Source organism: Sminthopsis crassicaudata, chromosome 6, assembly GCF_048593235.1.
Source record: "Sminthopsis crassicaudata isolate SCR6 chromosome 6, ASM4859323v1, whole genome shotgun sequence".
Lineage (NCBI taxonomy): Eukaryota > Metazoa > Chordata > Mammalia > Dasyuromorphia > Dasyuridae > Sminthopsis > Sminthopsis crassicaudata.
In genome coordinates this window covers 93,977,654-93,997,789 of record NC_133622.1, presented here as the reverse complement: position 1 = coordinate 93,997,789, position 20,136 = coordinate 93,977,654, and the positions used below count along the sequence as shown (strand labels likewise).

The 20,136-nt window shown below is 35.9% G+C and overlaps 1 protein-coding gene across 4 annotated transcripts in view; it reads right to left on the bottom strand.

The window, feature by feature from the left end:
• WDR17 (WD repeat domain 17) overlaps positions 1 to 6,047 on the bottom strand; it is a 129,319-nt gene extending 123,272 nt beyond the window's left edge. For 3 of the 4 annotated variants that reach the window (XR_012483202.1, XR_012483203.1, XM_074273446.1), the window contains exon 1: positions 5,886 to 5,974. Coding sequence is in view for 2 of the 4 variants with exons in the window: in XM_074273446.1 (XP_074129547.1) it covers positions 5,886 to 5,966 (81 nt within the window). In the remaining 2 variants the exon portion in view is untranslated. Of the gene's footprint in view, positions 1 to 5,885 lie in introns of all 4 variants that reach the window. The other variant, XM_074273447.1, reaches the window with a different exon arrangement.
• Between the last annotated feature and the right edge of the window lie 14,089 nt (positions 6,048 to 20,136).

The window sequence follows — 20,136 nt, the reverse complement described above, 5'->3', positions numbered from 1 at the left end:
AGATGTGATGCTAGAATTATGGTCACCAGGTGGTTTTATTTTAGTCTCAATTCACAAAACTTTCTATGAAGATATAGAAGAATTTTAATTTCCAGTGCTGCTCATATAAATGAAATCACTCTTCTTCTGAAATCCTGAAGAAATAGCATCAACATAAGAATCACTAATTGCTTTTTGGACTAAATTTAAACTATTAAATTCCTGAATTTCATGATTTCATGAATCTATGATTTCATCTACATGAATACTCTCTCCACCAGAGCAGCTTGATTGTTTTCCCTGATCCAAAAAATCATCTTTGCAAATTTGAGGCCTGGAAAAAAATCATCAACCTGAGGTCAAGCTTCTCAGAATACAGAACAATATGGTACGTTTTAATGAACTGTTGCTATAACTTCATGTGTTGGATTTCAAATTAATTCAAAGATGTAGGCAGGAGATTTAAGTACTTCAATATAGGAGGTTCTTGCTTTTCTTTGTAAAAATGAATGTTATTGTATTGGTAAAAAAAAGTAATTTTGTGAAATGTTTCAAATTCAAGTGTTATTCAATATTTGTTATTATGCAGGGATATTGGGCAAATAACTGGAGCAAAGTATATTAGAATTGGAAGGAAATTACAGTTTAAAAACATCTAAACTATAACCTGATCCTAGGTGTTCTGTGTCCCAGTCCAATTTCATTTCTACTCTACCAAATTGATACTAAGGTTAAAGGTTTTGTTTAAAACAAATGCGAATAAAAAATGTAAAATATCGATACAAATGTAAGGAATGGAAAATAAGTATTTTCTACAAATATATGCACAGTGTTCATAATTTCTCTGTAAGAACTTAAAATTGTACAGAGTAAAAGGCCAACACAAATAACTAAACTCAATCGGCCATTATAATACACTATAATTTTAGAAACTCACAAATACATGTAATTTTCTCTCTGTGCAAGCATTTTGCAACAGGTATTTACTTTCCCATATATTTCAAGTTTACATATTATTTCCCACAAACTCTTGAAGCAATGACCTAAAATTATTTCTGAATAGCAATTTCTAAACAAGTCAATTAGACTGGCAAAAAATTTTCATACATATGAAATAAAAATGTCAAGGTTGAGTAATTCATTATTTATATATTGAATGTACTCTTGTAACCTGTAGCTGGAAGGGACCCCAAGAAGTCATCTGATCCAGATCAGCTTAGACAAAATATTCTGTCATCATTATTCTAATTACACATATGTAAAATGGGATAGAATCTCATATGATTTCACATGACTTTTCTGGAGGGGTGTGTTGAGAAAGGGTTTTAAATACTACCACCTGATCTAAAAGGAAAATAGTTATAAAGAGTCCTGAGTGATGTCCTTACATTTATAGTCTCTGGCACTGGGAGAAGTCGAAGTGAGTAGATCACTAGAGCTCAGTAGTTTTGAGCTTAAGTAGGCTAAGTGGATTGTAAATCTAGTACCAATATAGTGAGTCACTAGAACTCACCAGGCTGCCTAAGGAGAAACAAACTAGTTAGGGTTGAAAATTCAATTCAAAGCTTCCTTACTGTTTAAGCCATCACTCTACTTTATATCTGCTACCCTTCCTGGTTTCAGTCCTACAGAACAAGATGCCCTTCCCAAGATTTGCTCACACCAAACAGCTAACTTGAACCTTGATTGGTATCACCTCCCTCAGCCTTCTCTCCCCTCTGATTGGAGAGCTATGGGGTAGAGTACTGAGGCCTTCCTTTTATAGGGCAAAAACTGGACTTTCAGCTCACTGCACCAATCTAGTTTCAGCACCAAGAGAGATATCCTAATGTCCCAAAGTATCCCCATATTAAATACCCTCTAACGCCCCATGCTCTCCATTTGTTGTTCTGCCTCCTTTTCTATGCCTCCAACTTTAAATGATAAAATCTTTGAAGGTAAGGATTATTTTTCTTTTTTGTTTATCATAATCCCAGTACGCAGCACAGTATCTGGAATATAGTAGGTATTTAATAAATGTTTATTGGATTTCATGTCAACTATCCATCCTGGGCAAGATAAGGAGAACAAGTCTCAAAAAAAAAAAAAAAAAAAAAAAAAACCACACCACCAATAGGAATAAAAAGATTGATATGTTTAAGTGTAGATCAATTATATATTTGTTGCTTGGGTATATATGTCTTTGTAAATTTATTTTTTTATTACAGTTATTAAATTTTAGGCAAAGAAAGTAGCATTAGATTTGGAGTCAAGAAGGATATGTAGATCCAAATCCTACATTTGACCTTTATTAATTATATGAGTCTAGATAAATAATTATTTGTGCATCTGTAAAAGTATGATGCCAATAATACCTGTGATAGCTATATAAATGTCAGCAATTATTAACCAAGAAAATGATTCATAATACTAAATAGTAAGTTTGTCACAATACTCTCATCCTCCCATTTTGGTCAATTCTTAGTATAATGCTATTTTTTTCCCTTTGTAATAATGAATTTGCCTCAGTTTTTTTCTTCATTTTATCACTTTTGCTTCATGTTAATCCAGCACATATTTATTAAACATTTATTTTGTGTTATCTTCATTGAGAGATAAAGCAACTTATTAAAAGTCACTACACCAAAAAAAAAATCACAGGTTTAGTAAGGGGAAAATGTGCAAGGTCTTGAACTGGGCATCTAGGTAACTAGTGCTAGAGAGTTGCTTTAAAGTATTACCCAGCAATTAAAGAACTGGAAGTATAGTTAACACTCCCCTACCTGCCTGCAGCCAGGAAACCTTCTATCTTCCTCCCTCCCCTCATTTAAATTCTCTTAGGCAACACTCCTTTCTTTAATGGTTGATACAGAAAAACATCCTTTACTCAAATCAATAAGCATTTATTATCTATGTTCTAAGCACTGAAAATACAAGTTTAAATAATGGAATCATCCATATTTTCAATGAATTTACATTATAATGGAGGAGACTGTTGTGTTATTCAGTCATTCAGCTATGTCCATCTCTTCATGATCCCTTGGACTATGCCATCCATAGGGTTTTCTTGACAAAGATACTGAAGTGGTTTGCCATATCCTTCTCCAGTGGATTAAGGTAGCACATTGCTCCTAAGTGTCTGAGGCTAGATTTGAACTCAGATCTTCCTGAATTCAAGCCCAGAGTTCTATCCACTAAGACACCTAGCTTCCCCTTAATGGAGTTGATAAGAAGCATTAAAAGCAACACACACACACACACACACACACACACACACACACACACACACACAGATATATATATATATATATAGATATAGATATAGATATAGATATATATATATATCTATATATATATACATGCACAAAGCATGTATACATGGAATTTTCTTGGCAAAGATACTAAAGTAGTTTCGCCACTTCCTTTTCCAGATTAGGAACTGATTCAAAGAGGATTAAGGGACTTGTCCAGGGTCACATAGCTTACACTATGTGTAAGACAAATTTGAATTCATGAAGATAAGATTTCTAAATTCCTGGTTCTTGAGCTTTATCTTAAAGGAAAAGAGGAACTGTAAGGCAGGGAGAAGAAATATAATCCAAATATGGGAGATGCCAATGTAAAGGTGTTTCAATTGGAGATGGAGTGAAGAAGAGCAGAGGTCAATTTGGATAGATAACAAACAGATTGTGGAATGGGGGAAAATGTCCAATGAAGTTAGGAAAATCAACTGAATCCAGGGTGCATAGAGTTTTAAAAGCTAAACAGAGTTGTTCATATTTAATTGGAGAGGCAATCAACAAGCAGCCACCACAATTGAATGAATATGGAAATGAAGTATATGAAAAAGGCTGACATGGTAAAAGGCTTGAGGGAGGAAGACAATAAGAAGGCTACTGCAATAATCTATAGGAAAGGAGATTAGGGATCCCTAAGAGTGAGAGAGGTCTATAAAAGAGATATAAAGATAGAAATAAGAAGATTTGGCAACTGATGAGGTGAGGGAAATTATACTTTTTGAGATTGTGAACATGAGATACTGGAAGGATAGCAATGCCTTTGATAGAAATAAGGAAATATGAAAGAGGGGGAAGGTTTAGGCAACCTGTGTTAGGGAACTGAAACTTAGGAAAGAGACTGGAAGAGGCAGCACATGTAGACTTCAGACTTATTTGCATAGAGATGATAGTTAAATCTATGGGAGCTTATAGCAAGTTTATTTTCCTAGGAAAAGATAACACATTTATAAAATTTTCTAATAAATTTTTAAAAACTGTGTTTACTTGATACGGTTCAAAGATGGTAGAGAAAAGAGACTTTAGTTTTTTGTTTTGTTTACACTGTCACAAAGCATCTGTTAAATAATACAGAAAAACATAAAAGATGTTTCATCTTTTATATATGCGATACAATTTACACACTGTGTTAATTCCACATGTCTATATCAATTTCATATTATAATGTTTTTGTATATACTTCAGTGTCAATCCCATGAGTGCAGGCAACCTTCATTGCCCCAATGCTTCTTTCCTACTAACATCAAAGAGACTTTCCTTATAAAAGTAACTCATAGGGGCAGCTAGATGGTACAGTGGTCCTGAAGTCGGGAGGACCTGAGTTCAAATCTGACCTCAGACACCTAACACTTCCTAACTGTGTGACCCTGGGCAAGTCACTTCACCCCAATTGCTTCAATAACAACAAAAGTAACTCATAATGCTGATAATAAAAATGACATTCTGCACTCAAGAAATTAACAGCTTAGAAAATAAAATAAGCTGAAGTGAAAATCTAAAAACTTTCATAAAACAACTGTTTCTTAATCTCCCTCAATCACAAATCTTATTATGTCATCTTCCTCCCTCTAACATTCAAAAAACTTCAGTGGTTCCCTATTGCCTTCAGGGTCTAACGTAAAAAGCTTGTTTGTCTTTCAAAGTCTTTCATAGTCTAACCCTTTCCCATCTTTCCAATCTTTTGGAACCTTACTTCATCAATCCAGAGACTCGAGATCCCCAGCTCTTCCTCGAGCAAAATAGTGGTTCCAAGATTCTACGCATTTTCTCTAGTCGTCTCCCTAGCCTTGGAACACACCACAAATCTCGGCCTCCAAGCTTCCCTGGCTTTCTCCAAATCTCCGCTAAAATTCCGTATTCCTCAAGAAACCTTTTTCAATTCTCCTTAACTGTCGTGTCTTCTCTTATTTCCTACTTTTTCTGTTTTCTGAAAGTATCTTGCTTGTATATAGTTATCTGCAGGTTGTCTTCTTCCCCCTTCAGATGGAGTACTCCTTGCTTTTGTTTTTGTTTTGCCTTCCTCTGTATTTCCATCAGTGATAGGATAACAGTGAACACTTAAATACTCATTGACTTGTTCAGTCAACAACCGTTGCAACAATCTCATTCTGCGCTACCCTTAAAAAAAAAAAAAAAAAAAAAAAGGCTCAAATAAACTGTGCCCCAAGCTCCCAGCGGGCGCAAAATGCGGAGGCACAGACCAGGAGCCGGCTGTGGGAGAGGGAAGATAGGATAGGTTGATCTCCCTCAACCTTAATCAAAGCAGCTAAAACGCAGTCTCAATCTTAAAACCTTCCGGTTAATGCTTTCTAGATAAGGTACGCGAGTGACTAAGGCTGTCAGGACCCGAGAGCTTCAAAGTAGAACAAGGATGGAGACAGGTGCGTGCCCCATCCTACCTCCCCCCCCTAAAAAAAAAAAAAAAAAAAAAAAAAAAAAAAAAAAAAAAAACAAGCCCGGGGAAAGTCTTGTCCAACGCCACCATCCACCATTCCCAGTTGCTCATCTGCCACCTGCACTCCTCAGGTGTCTCCGGTCCATACCCAAGGCTGGCCTCCCCAGCCCTCGTGTCCGAGCCGTTCCCAAACCTTCTTCCCGACCACCTGGACCGGGACAATCCAGCTTCCCTACCTGATGGAAGTACCTGCGGCAGCGGCGGTACCGGACAGCGGCAGGTGCTGAAAGCCAAGAACGGAGACTGAGGGATAGCATGGCCCCGCCTTGGCCCCGCCCTGCCCCTCCACCCTCTCGGGAGCCCAGTCCCCCTCCCCTTGGGCGGGGATCTGGGATGGGATGGGCGTGGCTCTGAAGGAGAGGAACAGGACCTTGAGATAGAAAGCTACTAAAAGGTCACGTGATAGAAACTCCGGCGTCTGATTGGGTTCTCCCCTCAAGAAGAGGCGGGAACAACCAGAGATCCTTGGAGACCCTGAGGGAGAGTGGTGGTTACCTGGCAACAGGGAATAGTGAGCTCGAGGGTCCGGAAATCTGGGCGGATTCAGAGCGGGCAGGGGAGGGGGGGGGGAAGAGGCGGGGAGCGGAGGGAGAAGCACTACGAGGAGAGGCTGGAACCTAGAGAGGAGCCCAGTCCGCGCCTTTCCCCCTCTGGGTTCCGCCGTTTCTCCCCTGTCCTTTTCCTCCCTTTTTGTTCCCTCATCTTTTCTTTTCTTCTCCCCTTCCCCTCCTTTCCTTCTCTCCTCTGTCCCTCTCTCACTTTTTCCTTCTCTCCTCCACGCCTCCGGTTGTTTTCTCTCTTGTACATCCTCCTTTTTCCTTCACTCTCTTCCTTTTCTTCTTCTCTCCTTTTCTTCAACTTCTGCTCTAACTCTGACCTTCCTTCCCTTCCTCCTTTCTTGATCTTTCCTTACCCTACTCCCTCTTCCTCACCTTCTTCTTCCATCCTTTTTTCCTTTTATTCTGTCTTCTGTTTTCCTTCTTTCCCCTTTCCCTTCTCTTTCCTCATTTTCTTTGTCCTTCCCTTTTCTTTTCTCCATCACTTTTTTCTTTCTTGTTCTTTCCTTCCTCCCCCATTCCTTTTCCTTTCCTTCCTGTAATTTCCTCCCTCCTTTCTCCCATCTTTAATTCCTTAATCCTCTCCTTTCCTTTTCTTCCTCTTCTTTTTACTTCCTTTTGTCTTTTCCCTCATGTCCCCTTCTTTTGTCACCTCTCTTCTTCTTTTTCCCTCTTTTAGGCACCCTTTTCTATCCTTCCTTCTCTTCTTTTCTCTTACTTTCCCTCTTCTATCCTTTCCCCCTCAATCCTTCTTCACTTCCCTCTCCTTTTCCTTTTATCGTTCCATCTGGTTTCACATTTCTTCTTCTTCCACCTCCAATATTCTCTTTGTCTTTTTTTCCTCCTTTATCCTTGAGCAAGCAGCCTGTCTTTAACCTTCCTATTTCCCCAGTGCTTAGCACAGTACTTAGTTACAGTGGTCCTCAAACTTTTTAAATAGGGGGCCGTTCACTGTCCCTCAGACTGTGGGAGGGCCGGACTATCCTAAAAACAAAAACTCACACTCTGTCTCCATGCCTCAGCCCATTTGCCATAATCTGGCAGGCGCATAAAAGTCCTCAGCCGGCTGCATCTGGCCCTCAGGCTGCAATTTGAGAGCCCCTGATTTTGTATATAGAGTTTAATGAATATTGCTTGGTTGCCTGGATCTTTTTGCCTTCTCCTCTTTCCTTCCCTCTGTACTTTTACTTTTCTTTTCTCTACTCTTTTCCCCATTTTAATCTCCTTATATTTTTTCCTTCTGTCATAATAAAAATCTGTGATAAAAGAAAGTCAGACACAAAAATTTGAGCATGGTCATTTTATTAGTATAGCTAGCAAATACCAATATAGTGGATCCAAGACTCCTCTGTAGTCAAGGATCCATCTACTAGAGCAACTCTATTATAGCATTTACACAATACCTATACAGATGCATTTCTCTCTTTTTTGGTTGCTATGGCTTATATCAATTCCTCATCAAGTGGACCAACATCCCTTGACTAACATCCTTTGGAAAGTCTTGTGGTAGGCACATATCCTATCATCACATTTACACAAATTCCCTGGAAATTTATGATAGGCAAACACATTCTCTCCAGATTGACTCATCTTCCCCCATGGTCAGCAAAAGTTCACAGATTAGAATTTTTATGGTTACACTTTGGCCCATAAGAATAAGAAAGTTAAACTCTTGCAAGTTTCACTAATCAGGACTAAACAATCACGTCTATATTTTATTCAAAATACAGTTCTCGATTGTTGAGTATCAATTTTCAAATTTCACAATAGGCAACAAATTACTGATTTAAAGAAGCTCATACTCACACAATGAAGAAGACAACAAATACAGAGTAAGTTGAACATTAATACACAATAAATTGACTAAGCTTTATTAAAATAATACAAAATAAAGTGGTACATAGGTTTTTAATTTGACAATACTCTTCTTAAGCTTTTCTTTTTCTTTCTCCCTATTCCTTCTTACTTCATTCAATCAATATAGTTTAATTACCAACTATGAGCCACAGACTGAGCAAATAAAGACAAAAATGAAACATTTTCAAGCCCTCAAAAAGTTTCGTATTATATAAAAAAAAATACAATGAATTTCATTTTTTCAAAATTGCTTCTCCTTATGCTTTTTCAGCTCATTTAGCTCACTAACTCTTAATTAAAAGATGTATGGACATTTAGTACATAGGAATCTAGACATAGAGTAAGGAGACCTGGGTTCAAAACCCATTTCAGATATCTATTAGTTGGATGATCATAACTAAGTCACTTAATATCTGACCTTCAGTTTTCTCATCAATAGAATGGAGATATTTGCATTACACATGTCACAAGTTGTTGGAAGAACAGTGTTTTGCATACTTTAAAGCTTATTGGTTATTGGTATCAAGTTCAATTACTACAATTGGTAAAGCTAATTGACTTTTTTTTAACTTCTTTCTACCACCCCTTAAAATGTTTATACATTTCAGGAATTTAGAATATGATTATCTTTGTCTAATTTCTTATATTGGCAGATCCTACCAATCTACCCAACCCATGATGCCATGGGCAATGCTACTTTAATTATTTTAAGATTAAGTATTAGGAGATATCAAATATTTTTAACCTTTTCAAATCCACAGTTAAAATGCCAACTTTCAACCATGGTGAAAGCATATTAACTGTCATGCTTCTAACTAAAACAAAAAAGACAAGATAATGTTAACCACAGAAATCTCCTAAAGAGCTTCTTAAGTATTCAAGATTATTGCCAGATTCACATTTCCAACAGAGGCAGACTTTTCAATGGAATCTGTATTTGGGGAAAAAAAGATCAGGCTTTCTAGAAGAAGAAATGTATATATATATATATATATATATATAAAACAAATCATCTTTTCATTGCCAAATTAAGGAAAGGAGAAGGAGAAGGAAATATGAGAGAATATACATTTATATCATGCCTATTTTATACCAGTATTTTGTAGATATTATCTCATTTCATCCTCACAACAATTCTGTGAAGCAGGTGCTATTTTTATCTTCATTTTACAGGTGAGGAAACTAAATCACAAATGATATTTCATTTCTGTCTTAGCCTTCCTTGAGTTTCCTTCAAAGCTCACCCCAAGCATAATTACCTCTAGTCCTGATCCTTCTGGATCCTCCCACTCTTCCCCTAGTTCCTTGTATTTACTTTGTATATGTAACCAAGTATACCAATCCCAGAATGAAAAAAAGTTAATATTTTAGAACAGACTCTGGGAAGGCTATGTATAAAGGTGGCTTGGATTTGTATACCTAGCAAAGCAGGGCTACTTATGAGTAAGAGCAAGAAAGCAAGAGTGAGAGTGAGAGCAAGAAAGAGCATAAAAGAGAGAGAGAAAGAGAGAGAGAAGAGAGAAAAGACAGAGAGAGAGAGAGAGAGAGAGAGAGAGAGAGAGAGAGAGAGAGAGAGAGAGAGAGAGAGAGAGAGAGAAAGAGAGAGAGAGAGAAAGAAAGAGAGAGAGAGAAAGAGAGAGAGAAAGAGAGAGAGAGAGAGAAAGAAAGAGAGAAAGAAAGAGAGAGAGAAAGAGAGAAAGAAAGAGAGAGAGAAAGAGAGAAAGAAAGAGAGAGAGAAAGAGAGAAAGAAAGAGAGAGAGAGAAAGAAAGAAAGAGAGAGAGAGAGAGAGAGAGAGAGAGAGAGAGAGAGAGAGAGAGAGAGAGAGAGATTCTGTTACCAATAATTGGAGATATTTAATCAGTACTGTATGGGACAGTGATCCTTACTCAAAATTAAAATCAGAGACATCCAAAGTAAAAAAAGCAAAAAGGGATTTATTACACTCTCACAAGAAGAGCAATTCCCAACAGATAAGATATCAACAGAGAAATGCAAACTGCAAACCACAAGATTATATAGACTAACCAGAAGCCCCCACTCCACCCCTGACATTTTCTCCCATTGTCTGGGGGAGTCCAGGCTTATACCATAATCCAAGGATGGGTATGTATGTATGTATATATGATGTATAATGCCTCAGTTTTCCTGAATTATCATGCCCTGAGTGGAATTGTTGTGGCCACCCCCTTCCTTGCCCCATTGGGACTGAGAGAATTGGGGCCTCCAAACTCTGGACACTCTCACATTCCAAAGAGTCATAAAACTCCAGATAGCTTATCTCAAATGCCTGGGTATTGCTCACTATCTCTTGCCCTAGTCTCTGTCTTTTGCTCCCAACCTACCTGATCCCCCAATCTGTCAGGACTAAGTTATGATCCTTCCTGAAATTATGACTTACCCAGTGTTCTACCCCCTTTTGACCTTTGTTTCCCTGATAGCTAGGTTCTATAAAAGTCTCTGGAATTAATTGCTCTCTGCTGGATGCTTTGAGACAAGAGTCCCATTCAGCCGGCTAGTTTCGGCTAGTCCAAATTACTATTACTATTAAAATATTAAAAATCTAACCTCTGAATTGCCTCAGTTTCTCCAGCATTATAGATGGAAGATTACAACTGGATGGAATAGAGACGTAAGGTGAAGAACTTATAGGAATGTATGAATTCTTTTTCTGTATTTTATTTTCATTATTTCTGTGTTTCCCCATGACATGTATAATATGTGCAGGCTCATATTACTTGAGCCTTGGCCAGTTAAAAACATATTTACTTAACCTGAGCTGATGACATTTATCAATATTTGACATTTATCAATAGTCTATTAGCTTGACCACTATCTGCTTGATTAAGCCTGAAGACCTGATTTTCTGTTTCTTAGAAATCAGATGATTTCAGGGAAACAGAAACCTTCCATTCCAATCTCTCTGAATAGCAACAACCAATTAGATGCCTCCCCCTCCCCTTCTCAATGCTCTCTTACTTGTGATATAATCTCTTGTATAAAAGCTGTGTATCTTTACTACTTCTTTAGCCCTCCTACCACGAGCTTTCTCTTTCTTATCTCTTGATGGGACGGCTCATCCTCCAGAGGTTTTAATAAACAACCTTTCTGCTTTCTATTTTGAGTGATCTCCAAGTACTCATTTTGGGTAAGGGTCTTCTACATCCCTCACACAACCCATGGTGTCTCACAAAGCAGCTCCAGAAAAAATTAGTCCACAGAGAGCTTGGTATGAGATCCCATTAAGACAGATCATTTTAGGAGTATTTTTAGTTGAATGCAGGCAACACATAAACTAATACATAACTTATGTTCTCACAAGTAATCATAGTAGAAACATCATATTTGGACTCTATCAAACAGAAGTTGTGGGAAGTTATATTGAGTCAAACGGATCAAAGAATAAAAAATAATAAAGATGTAAGATAAAGCAACTCAGGGGCAGCTAGGTAGTACAATAGATGGAGCACCAGTCCTGAATCAGGAGAACCTGAATTCAAATTGTTGGCAAGTCACTTAACCCCAATTGCCTCAGAAAAAAAAAGAAAAAAAAAAAAGATAAAAACAACTCATTTCAAACAAAGAGAGATTTCAGTTAGGGGAGTCTGTTCCAAGCACTCTCTAGGATGGAAAGTGCCAGAAGTGTTAAGTGGAAAGTTGTAGCTTCCTTTACAAGTCTATAGTTCTGAAGCCTACAAGTAGTCATTCAGAAATTCATGATGGCTCCCACGTTTAATTCTCTCAAAGTCTTTTTCACAAGAGTCCACCAACAAATTGCCTCAGGCAAGTAATCGGTGTCATACTTGATATTCATCCTTCAATCTTGAAGAACAATGACATCATAAAGCTGAAGTTAAGACTTGTGCTTGAATTGGAACACAAGGCAAAGTTTTTCTTCCAGAGAGAACCATGTCCAATAGCAAGATAAAAGGCGAGAGGACTAGAAATGGCTCAGGAGGCATTGAGTAATACTCGCCTCTTTAAATTAAGGTCTTTCCTAGGTCTCAAGTTGTCTGAGTCAACACCCATTCCATGACTAAGGGCTGGGTAAGAATTAAGGCAAAAGATGGTCTAGTTTACCATTACAAAAGTCTCTATCAGAAAAGGGAAATCCTCAGAATTTCTGTCCAGAACAAAAAGTTATTGCTATTTACACTCATTCTAAGCTATCAAAACCTAAATAATGAACAACAAAAGCTTGGAGTAGGGCTATTATTGGCCACTCAATGAAAGCCAGGGTAATTTGGCTTTAAAGTCCTTCATCTGAATCACAATGAGATTTTTATTTAAAGCCTATTTTTTTTCAGAACTATATTTTCAGAAATCATAAATGAAAACTGCATTGGACAAAAAGTAAATTATCCTAGCTTTTTAGAAACAACAACAACAATAAAAAGTATAAATAAATATATATTTTTAAATCTACCCCCTAGACCCTAACATACCTTATAAAATATGTGATTAAACATTATTTTGCTGTGGACAAAACACCTACATGAAAGGGTATGGTGCCTTTAAGGTGGTAGATAAAACTTAGACCATTCCCCGACTAGCACCCTGTAACAAAGGAATTCCAAAAACCTGTTCCTCAAACATTCCTCCCATTACTACTCAGCTATGCTGTCCAACTCTGATATATCTGTCTTCCTTTCCCACTTCATTTTCCCAGGCCATCTGACACTATATTCTTTGTACCTTATTAAAGTGTGGTTGATCTATTCCCTACTTGCTGCCACTGTGATCTTTTCAGGTGAATATACAAAGAACAGTGTACCCTAATGCAATAAAGACCCTTTGAGATTCCCTCCTTTAAGATATTGTTGAGGTTTGCCACCAAAGTATATTGGAGTTTCAGACTCTCCTCTTATAGTTTCCATCAAATGTTCAACCCCCAAAATATATTGGAGTCTTGAGCCAGTGTCATAAGGTATATCTTAAAAGAATTTGTACGCTTAGATCTTCTCCAAATCAAGAGGCAAAGATGTTAATACTACGCCATTGACTAACACGCTAAGTTCCAAAAGGGAGTTAGTGATTAACAAGGGGAAAGAGGAGAGCCAAGTGCCCTAGTGGAACTCATAATTAACCTGGAGGAAGACCTCATTAAGGCACAGTAAGTTCCTAATGAATCCTCAGCATCATAAGGAGGGATAAATACCTATAAAAAAAAAAGTTTAGCAGGGAATTACAGCATGCCCAGGGTTTCTTATAGAGGAAAAATAACTTTTGGAGTCAACATCATAACTTGGTTTTTTGTTAATGCAGTAATTATGGAGTTATGATGGTTTTTATCAATTCAAAGAACTCTGCTAGGAATTCAAAACGGAGTCTCAACTAGTAATCAAGATCCACTTAAAGATAACAGAAGTTCTAATAAACATCAAAAGGTCAAGATAAAGCTACTCCCTGCTTGTCTCAGGGAGTACCTATAAAATTCAGGTTTTTTCCAGATAATGATAATCTCTGCTATCAAAGGCTTGCTCAAATCAAGGATGTTGGGGTCTTTCAACCATCATCACCATAAACCAGATAAGGCTGAAACTTTAATTTGTGTAGGCAAACTTGTCACTATGAATCTATTGAGAGAAAACAAGGATTGATATAGAAAATCTGTGTCCCTCTGGATAGGATAGCTCCTCATGGTTGAACTTCATAAAACATGACTAATTCAATAGATTGTTCATCCTATTGCGTGCTGGTTTTTCCTGTGGTAATTACTAAGATGGCCTTGTAGAACTGTGAACTTTGATACAATCAGTGCAATGTGATCCATCAATGAGTGTTTAAATGATCTCAAAATCTATAGAAAATTTCTCTTCTCTTTATATTCCTTTCCTCTTAACATTAGTTAACCATTTTATAAATATAATCTTCCTTGTTTTATGTCTTCTTTAATGTAAATAATCAGGCTACTTAAAATGTTATACAAACATATTCCAAAAAAATTCATTTGAGATAGACTGTACATATCAAAATTTGTAGTATTTTTAAGCAATTAAAAAAAATTGGCTAGTACCATTATGTGACCATCAAAGCTACGAAAGACCAGCTCTCTGAAACTTAAAAAAATAAGAATAATTTTTATGATAGTTAGTTGGGGGTGGGGGAGGGAGGAAGGAAGGAAAAGGGGAATGATATGCTTTTCTTTGCCTGAAATGAAAAATAATTCTGTCAAGAGTTTGATAAAGTGAGCTAGAAGATGAAAGCATTTATCTGAATAAGATAGAAACAACTTGTAGGTCTTACTTACTAAGATATCTCTGAATAATAATAGTTGACATTTCTATAGCGCATTAAGTTTTGCTACTTATATTATTTTATTTGAATTTCATGGTAGCCCTTTGAGGTGAATACTAGAGGTATTATGATCCTCATTTGACAAATGAGGAAGCTTAGAATGAGAGAGAGAAAGTTATCCATCCATGCTCATTTTACTATTAACATTTGGAGGTAAAATGTGAACCTATGTCTTTTCACTTCAGATATAGGACTTAATCCATGATTTTACTATCTGTCTGTCTCTGTTTCTGTCCATGTGTCTATCTGTCTGTCTCTCTCTCCCTGCATAATATGTGTATGCAATATATGTGCGTATATATTTTCCCTCCTGAATCACTTCCTTGTCATGGTAGAGGGGTTTGCATAGCTCAATGAAACTATGAGCTTTGCTGTGTATGATTCCTCAAGATAGGCAGGCCATAGTGGAGAGTTCTTCCAAAGGTGGAAAGGAAATGGAAAGGACATTACTCTTTGCCAAGAAAACCCATGGAAAGCATTTAAATTATTAAAAATATGACACCATGAGTCCCTCAGGTCAGAAGGTATCCAACATTTTATTGGGGAAGTCTAGGGTAACTACAAATAGCTACAGAAAGAACAAAACAAGCTAGGTCAAAGTCTAAAGAAGTTTGGCTGTGGATTTGTCTGATGATGAAAGTTAGATGCTGTAAAGATCAACACTGCATAGGAACCTGGCATGTAAAACCTATGAACCACAGTAAGCTGCCTGTGTTCAAACAGGATATAAGACAATTAAACAGCAACATTTTGGGTGTTGGTAAACTTAAATGGATGGGAATAAGTAAATTTATTTCAGGTGAATTTATTTATATAAGGCAAGAATCCCTTATGAAAAAAGGAGTAGCCCTCCTAGTCAATAGAAGGGTGGTAAAATCAGAATATAATTACAAAAGTGATATATTAACATGTTATAAAAGTATAATGTAATTTCTGTTTGAATTCAAGGCCAACCATTGAACATCACAGCAATACAAGTCTGTGCTCCAACTACTGATGCCAAAGAGGTCAGGATTGATCAGTTCTATGAAAATTTACATTTTCTGGAAATAATACACACACACACACACACACACACACACACACACACACACACACATATATATACTCATGCACAAGTGCATAGACACACACATATTGCTTATTCAATAAATAGGAGATTGAAATTCTAAAAAGGGAAATAAAAAATTAATTAAAATAACAGGCAAGTTTGGCCTTGGAATATAAAATTAAGCAGGGTAGAGACTAATAGAGTTTAATCAGGATAAATTGCTGGTCATAGCAAACACTCTTCTCAGCAACCCAAAAAACAGTTCTCTAGATGGACATCACCAGATGGTCAATACAGAAATCACACTTACTTTATACTTTGCAGCCAAAGATGGAGAAGTACTATACAGATAAGTAAAACAAGACCTGAAGCTGTCTGTAGTTTAGATTGTGACCTTTTTATTGCAAAATTCAAATTTAAATAGAAGAAAATAGGGAAAATTATCAGACTGTATAGGTATGATTTAAATGAATATAAATTTGTAAATTTATGAATGTAAATTAATATTATAATACAAAGTAGAAGTGATGAATAGATTTAAGGTACCAGATTCAATAAAGTGTCTTCAGTACCATAGACAGAGATTCTCAGTATATAAGAAGTGGTTCTTCAGGGGAGGGATGAAGTCGATGTCAGGAGCCAGGAAGTTAATATGTCAATATTTTAAAAAATTTTAGAATTGATATTACAAATTTTAAAAAGATAGCTTGAAAGGATTTCAGGAAAGGTCAGTTTCACTTTGGTGAAAGGAGAATTAAGAATAAAAGAGGTAGAAGAAAAAATTGAGAAACGAAATGAAAGAGAGGCTAGAGAGAATCAAAAGCTTGGAAAAGCAAGGATAAAAATTGACTAAAGAAACAATTCCTTTTAAAAGTAGAAATGATCTGATGGTTGTGACTCTCTTCAACAATGAGATGATTCAGACCAGTTCCAATGATCTTGTGATAAAGAGAACCATCTGAACCCAGAGAGAGGACTGTGGTAACTGTGTGAATTACAACATAGCATTTTCATTCTTTTTGTTGTTGCTTGCTTGTATTTTATTTTGTTACTCATTTTTTTTCTGATTTGATTTATTTTTCTTGTGCGGCAAGATAATTATATAAATGCGTATGTATATATTGGATTTAACATATATTTCTACCATGTTTAACGTATATTGGACTACTTGCAATCTAGGGGAAGGGATGGGAGAAGGGGAGCATTGGAACACAAGGTTTTGCAAGGGGTAATAGTGAATAATTGTCCACACATATGTTTTGAAAAATAAAAAGCTTTAATAAAGAAAACAAACTCTTAAATAAATAAAAAATAGAATTAGGCAAATGGAAGCTAATTAATTAATGAGACATTAACAAACAAAATAAAAAGCATGAAAATAGAAGAAAATGTAAAACTACTTTGTTGGACAAACAACTGACCTGAAAAATAGATCCAGAAGAGATAATTTTAAAATTATTGGACTACCTGAAAGCCATGTTCAAAAAAAAAAAAAAAAAAAAAAAAAAAAAGGCCTGTATAGCATCTTTCAAGGAATCTTCAAGGGAAATTATCTTGATATCCTAAAATCAGAGGGCAAAATAGGTATGGAAAAAAATCACTTCCTGAAAGACAATCCAAAATGAAAATTTCAAAGAATATTGTAGTTAAATTCCAGCCTTACTATAATATAGATCTGAGTTGAAGCAAACTTTTAACCTCAGTCTTCCCAACAGCAGGGATCATTAAGTGTACACTATCAAGTCCACTCCTATATTTTCTTTTTTACAAATGAAGGAAACTGTTCATGATAATCAAATTAGTTCATTGTAATGAAACTAATCACTGCTATCTACTTAAGTGTTTTTTTTTCCATTTTACCCTGCTGATTCCCATTCTGTTGCTGATTTAGATAAAATAAATCATTAATAAAATTGGAAATCCACGAAACTATACTACCTAATTCCTAATTCTGGTAACTGATCAACCCGTCTTTGATAATTTCATCTCTTAAGGAACAAAATATCAGCAACTCTCAAAGGGACAGATGATATCTGGGCAACCATTAATTCTTAATATTTGGACTAAGCAAAGTCATCAGTTCATGTAAAGCTTTCCAGGTTTTTCTGAAATCAGACTTCTCATCATTTCTTTTTTTTTTTTTTTTTTTGCTTATCATTTCTTAAAGAACAATAGTATTCCCTTATATTCATAAACCTTAACTTATTCAGCCATTCTCCAGCTGATGGGCATCCACTCAGTTTCCAGTACCTTGCCACTTCAAAAGGTGCACTACAAACATTTTTATACATGTGGATTCTTTTCCCTTTTTTTTTTTTTAATTTCTTTGGAATACAGGAGAGACACTGATGGATCAAAGGGGATGCATAATTTGATAGCTATTTGGGCATCGTTTCAAATTGCTCTCTAAAATGGTTGGATCATTTCAGAATTCCATCAATAATGAATTAGTGTTCCAGTTTTCCCACATCCCCTCCTCTAACATTTATCATTATCTTTTCCTGTCATCTTAGCCAATCAGAGAAGTGTAAAGTGGGACCCCAGAGTTGTCTTAATTTTTCTAATCAATAGTGATTTAGAGCATTTTTTTTTCATAAGACTAGAAATGGCTTTGATTTCTTCATCTGAAAATTATCTGTTCATATTTTTGCCTAGGTCCCCCCCCCCTTTTTTTTTCTTTTTCTGAGGCTGGGGTTAAGTGACTTGTCCAGGGTCACACAGCTAGGAAGTGTTAAGTATCTGAGACCAGATTTGAACTCAGAGATCCTCCTGACTTCAGGGCTGATGCTCTAACCACTTTGTCCCCTAGATGCCCCCCCATTCATATCTTTTCAAGGCAGTTGTTATTGTTGGGTTGTTACTGGGTTTTGTCTTGTTTTTTGTTGTCAGTTAAAGTCCATTCAAGTGTTTAGTTTATGATTGAACTCTTAATGTTCTCTAACATATTTTTGGTCAATTTTGTATATAAATACAAATCTAATGTAATGTAAACTTACTTTAAAAAGAGAAAAAATTGAGTTATCTATTTTTAAACTGTTCTAATCTTGCAAGGCTAAATATCATAAGCATGTTGTAGGAAGCTCTGAATTTTTCATATTCCATTCATTTATGCAGGCAGCTTCCCCATTTCCCACCTTGTTTTACTGTCACTTTTTTTTTTAATGTTATAAGAGATTTAAATAGATGGCATTTTTGTCCTTTAAACACTTAAGGAAGTTGAGTTCTTTTCAGTGTCAATGCCTTGCCTACTAATCAAGACAGAGCAAAGAGGAAGGGTTAAAGCACTGCATAATGCATGTACACTTGTATGTTTTTGGATAATTAGAGGTTGGAATTTTCTAAGGTTATAGTCAAATGTTTATAATTACTTTATGATTAATGTTGTTCAGTTGTGTGTGACCCCAAAGAAGGAAAAAGGAAAGGCTGGAAAAAGAAATTTGGCAAAGATATAAAAGTGGTTTACCATTTCCATATCTGGCTCATTTTATAGATGAGGAAACTGAGGTAGACAGGGTTAAGTGATTCACTTAGAGTAATACAGCTAGTAAGTGCCTGAGACCATATTTGAATTCCTGAAGATGAGTCTTTTTGACTCCAAGCCTGGTACTCTACCCACTATACTACCTAGTTGCCCTTATGATTAATGGTATTTTTTAAAGTTAGTGTTGACATTTGCTTTCATTTTGGGAGCACCTGGTTGGTACAATGAATAGACTATATACCTGCAGTCAGGAAGATCTGAGTTAGTAATTTAACCTCTATCTCAGTTTCTACCTGAGCAAAACAGGGATAATAATAGCGCCTACATTTAAGGGTAATTGTGAGGATTAAATGAGATAATAATTGCAAAGTGTTTGACACAGTAAGCACTATATAAATGTTAGCTGCTATTATTGTTGTTATAAAATAAGATAATAGTTGTAAAGCACTTAGTAGAATGAATAACTTTTCCAGATTTAGAAAGATGAAAAACAAAAAAATAGTTCACCAAAATCACCCAACACACTGACTATCTCATAGCACCCAAGAATCATAGTATTCCACCTTTTCAACAAAAGGAGGTTTTTTTTTGTTTTGTTTTGTTTTTTCATTTTTGTCTCTAGGGCTAAGCTTGTCCAGTATGTATATACAAGGTTTAACTTCATTTTATTTGTCTTTACATTATTTTAGTTAATGGTATATATTATTTTCCTGACTTGCTTATTTCATTCAACATCAGTTCATCTAATTCTTCTATGTTTCCTGAATTCTTCAAATTTGTGTTTTCTTGTGGTACAAGAATATCTCATTACATTGCCATACCATACTCTGACTCAACTGAAAAGTACCTACTTTGTTTCCAATTCCTTGCTACTACAAAAACAAACAAACAACAAAAACCACTACCAAACAAATGATAACCAAAAACAACAACACTGCTATAAAAATAGTATTCCCTCTGGGAACTTTATTTCTGTCTTTGACCTCAAGTTGTTTTTCTAACAGTTGTATCTCTGAGACAAAAGACAAGGAAATCTTAGGCAATTAAAACAATCCACACAATTTCAAACAACTCCCCAGAATGATTGAACAATTGTATAATCACCTCAGTGTCCTGGTCTTTTTTTCAGACTCTCAAAAAATGCTATTTCTATTGTTTGTCATCTTTTTCAATTTGCTGGATAAAA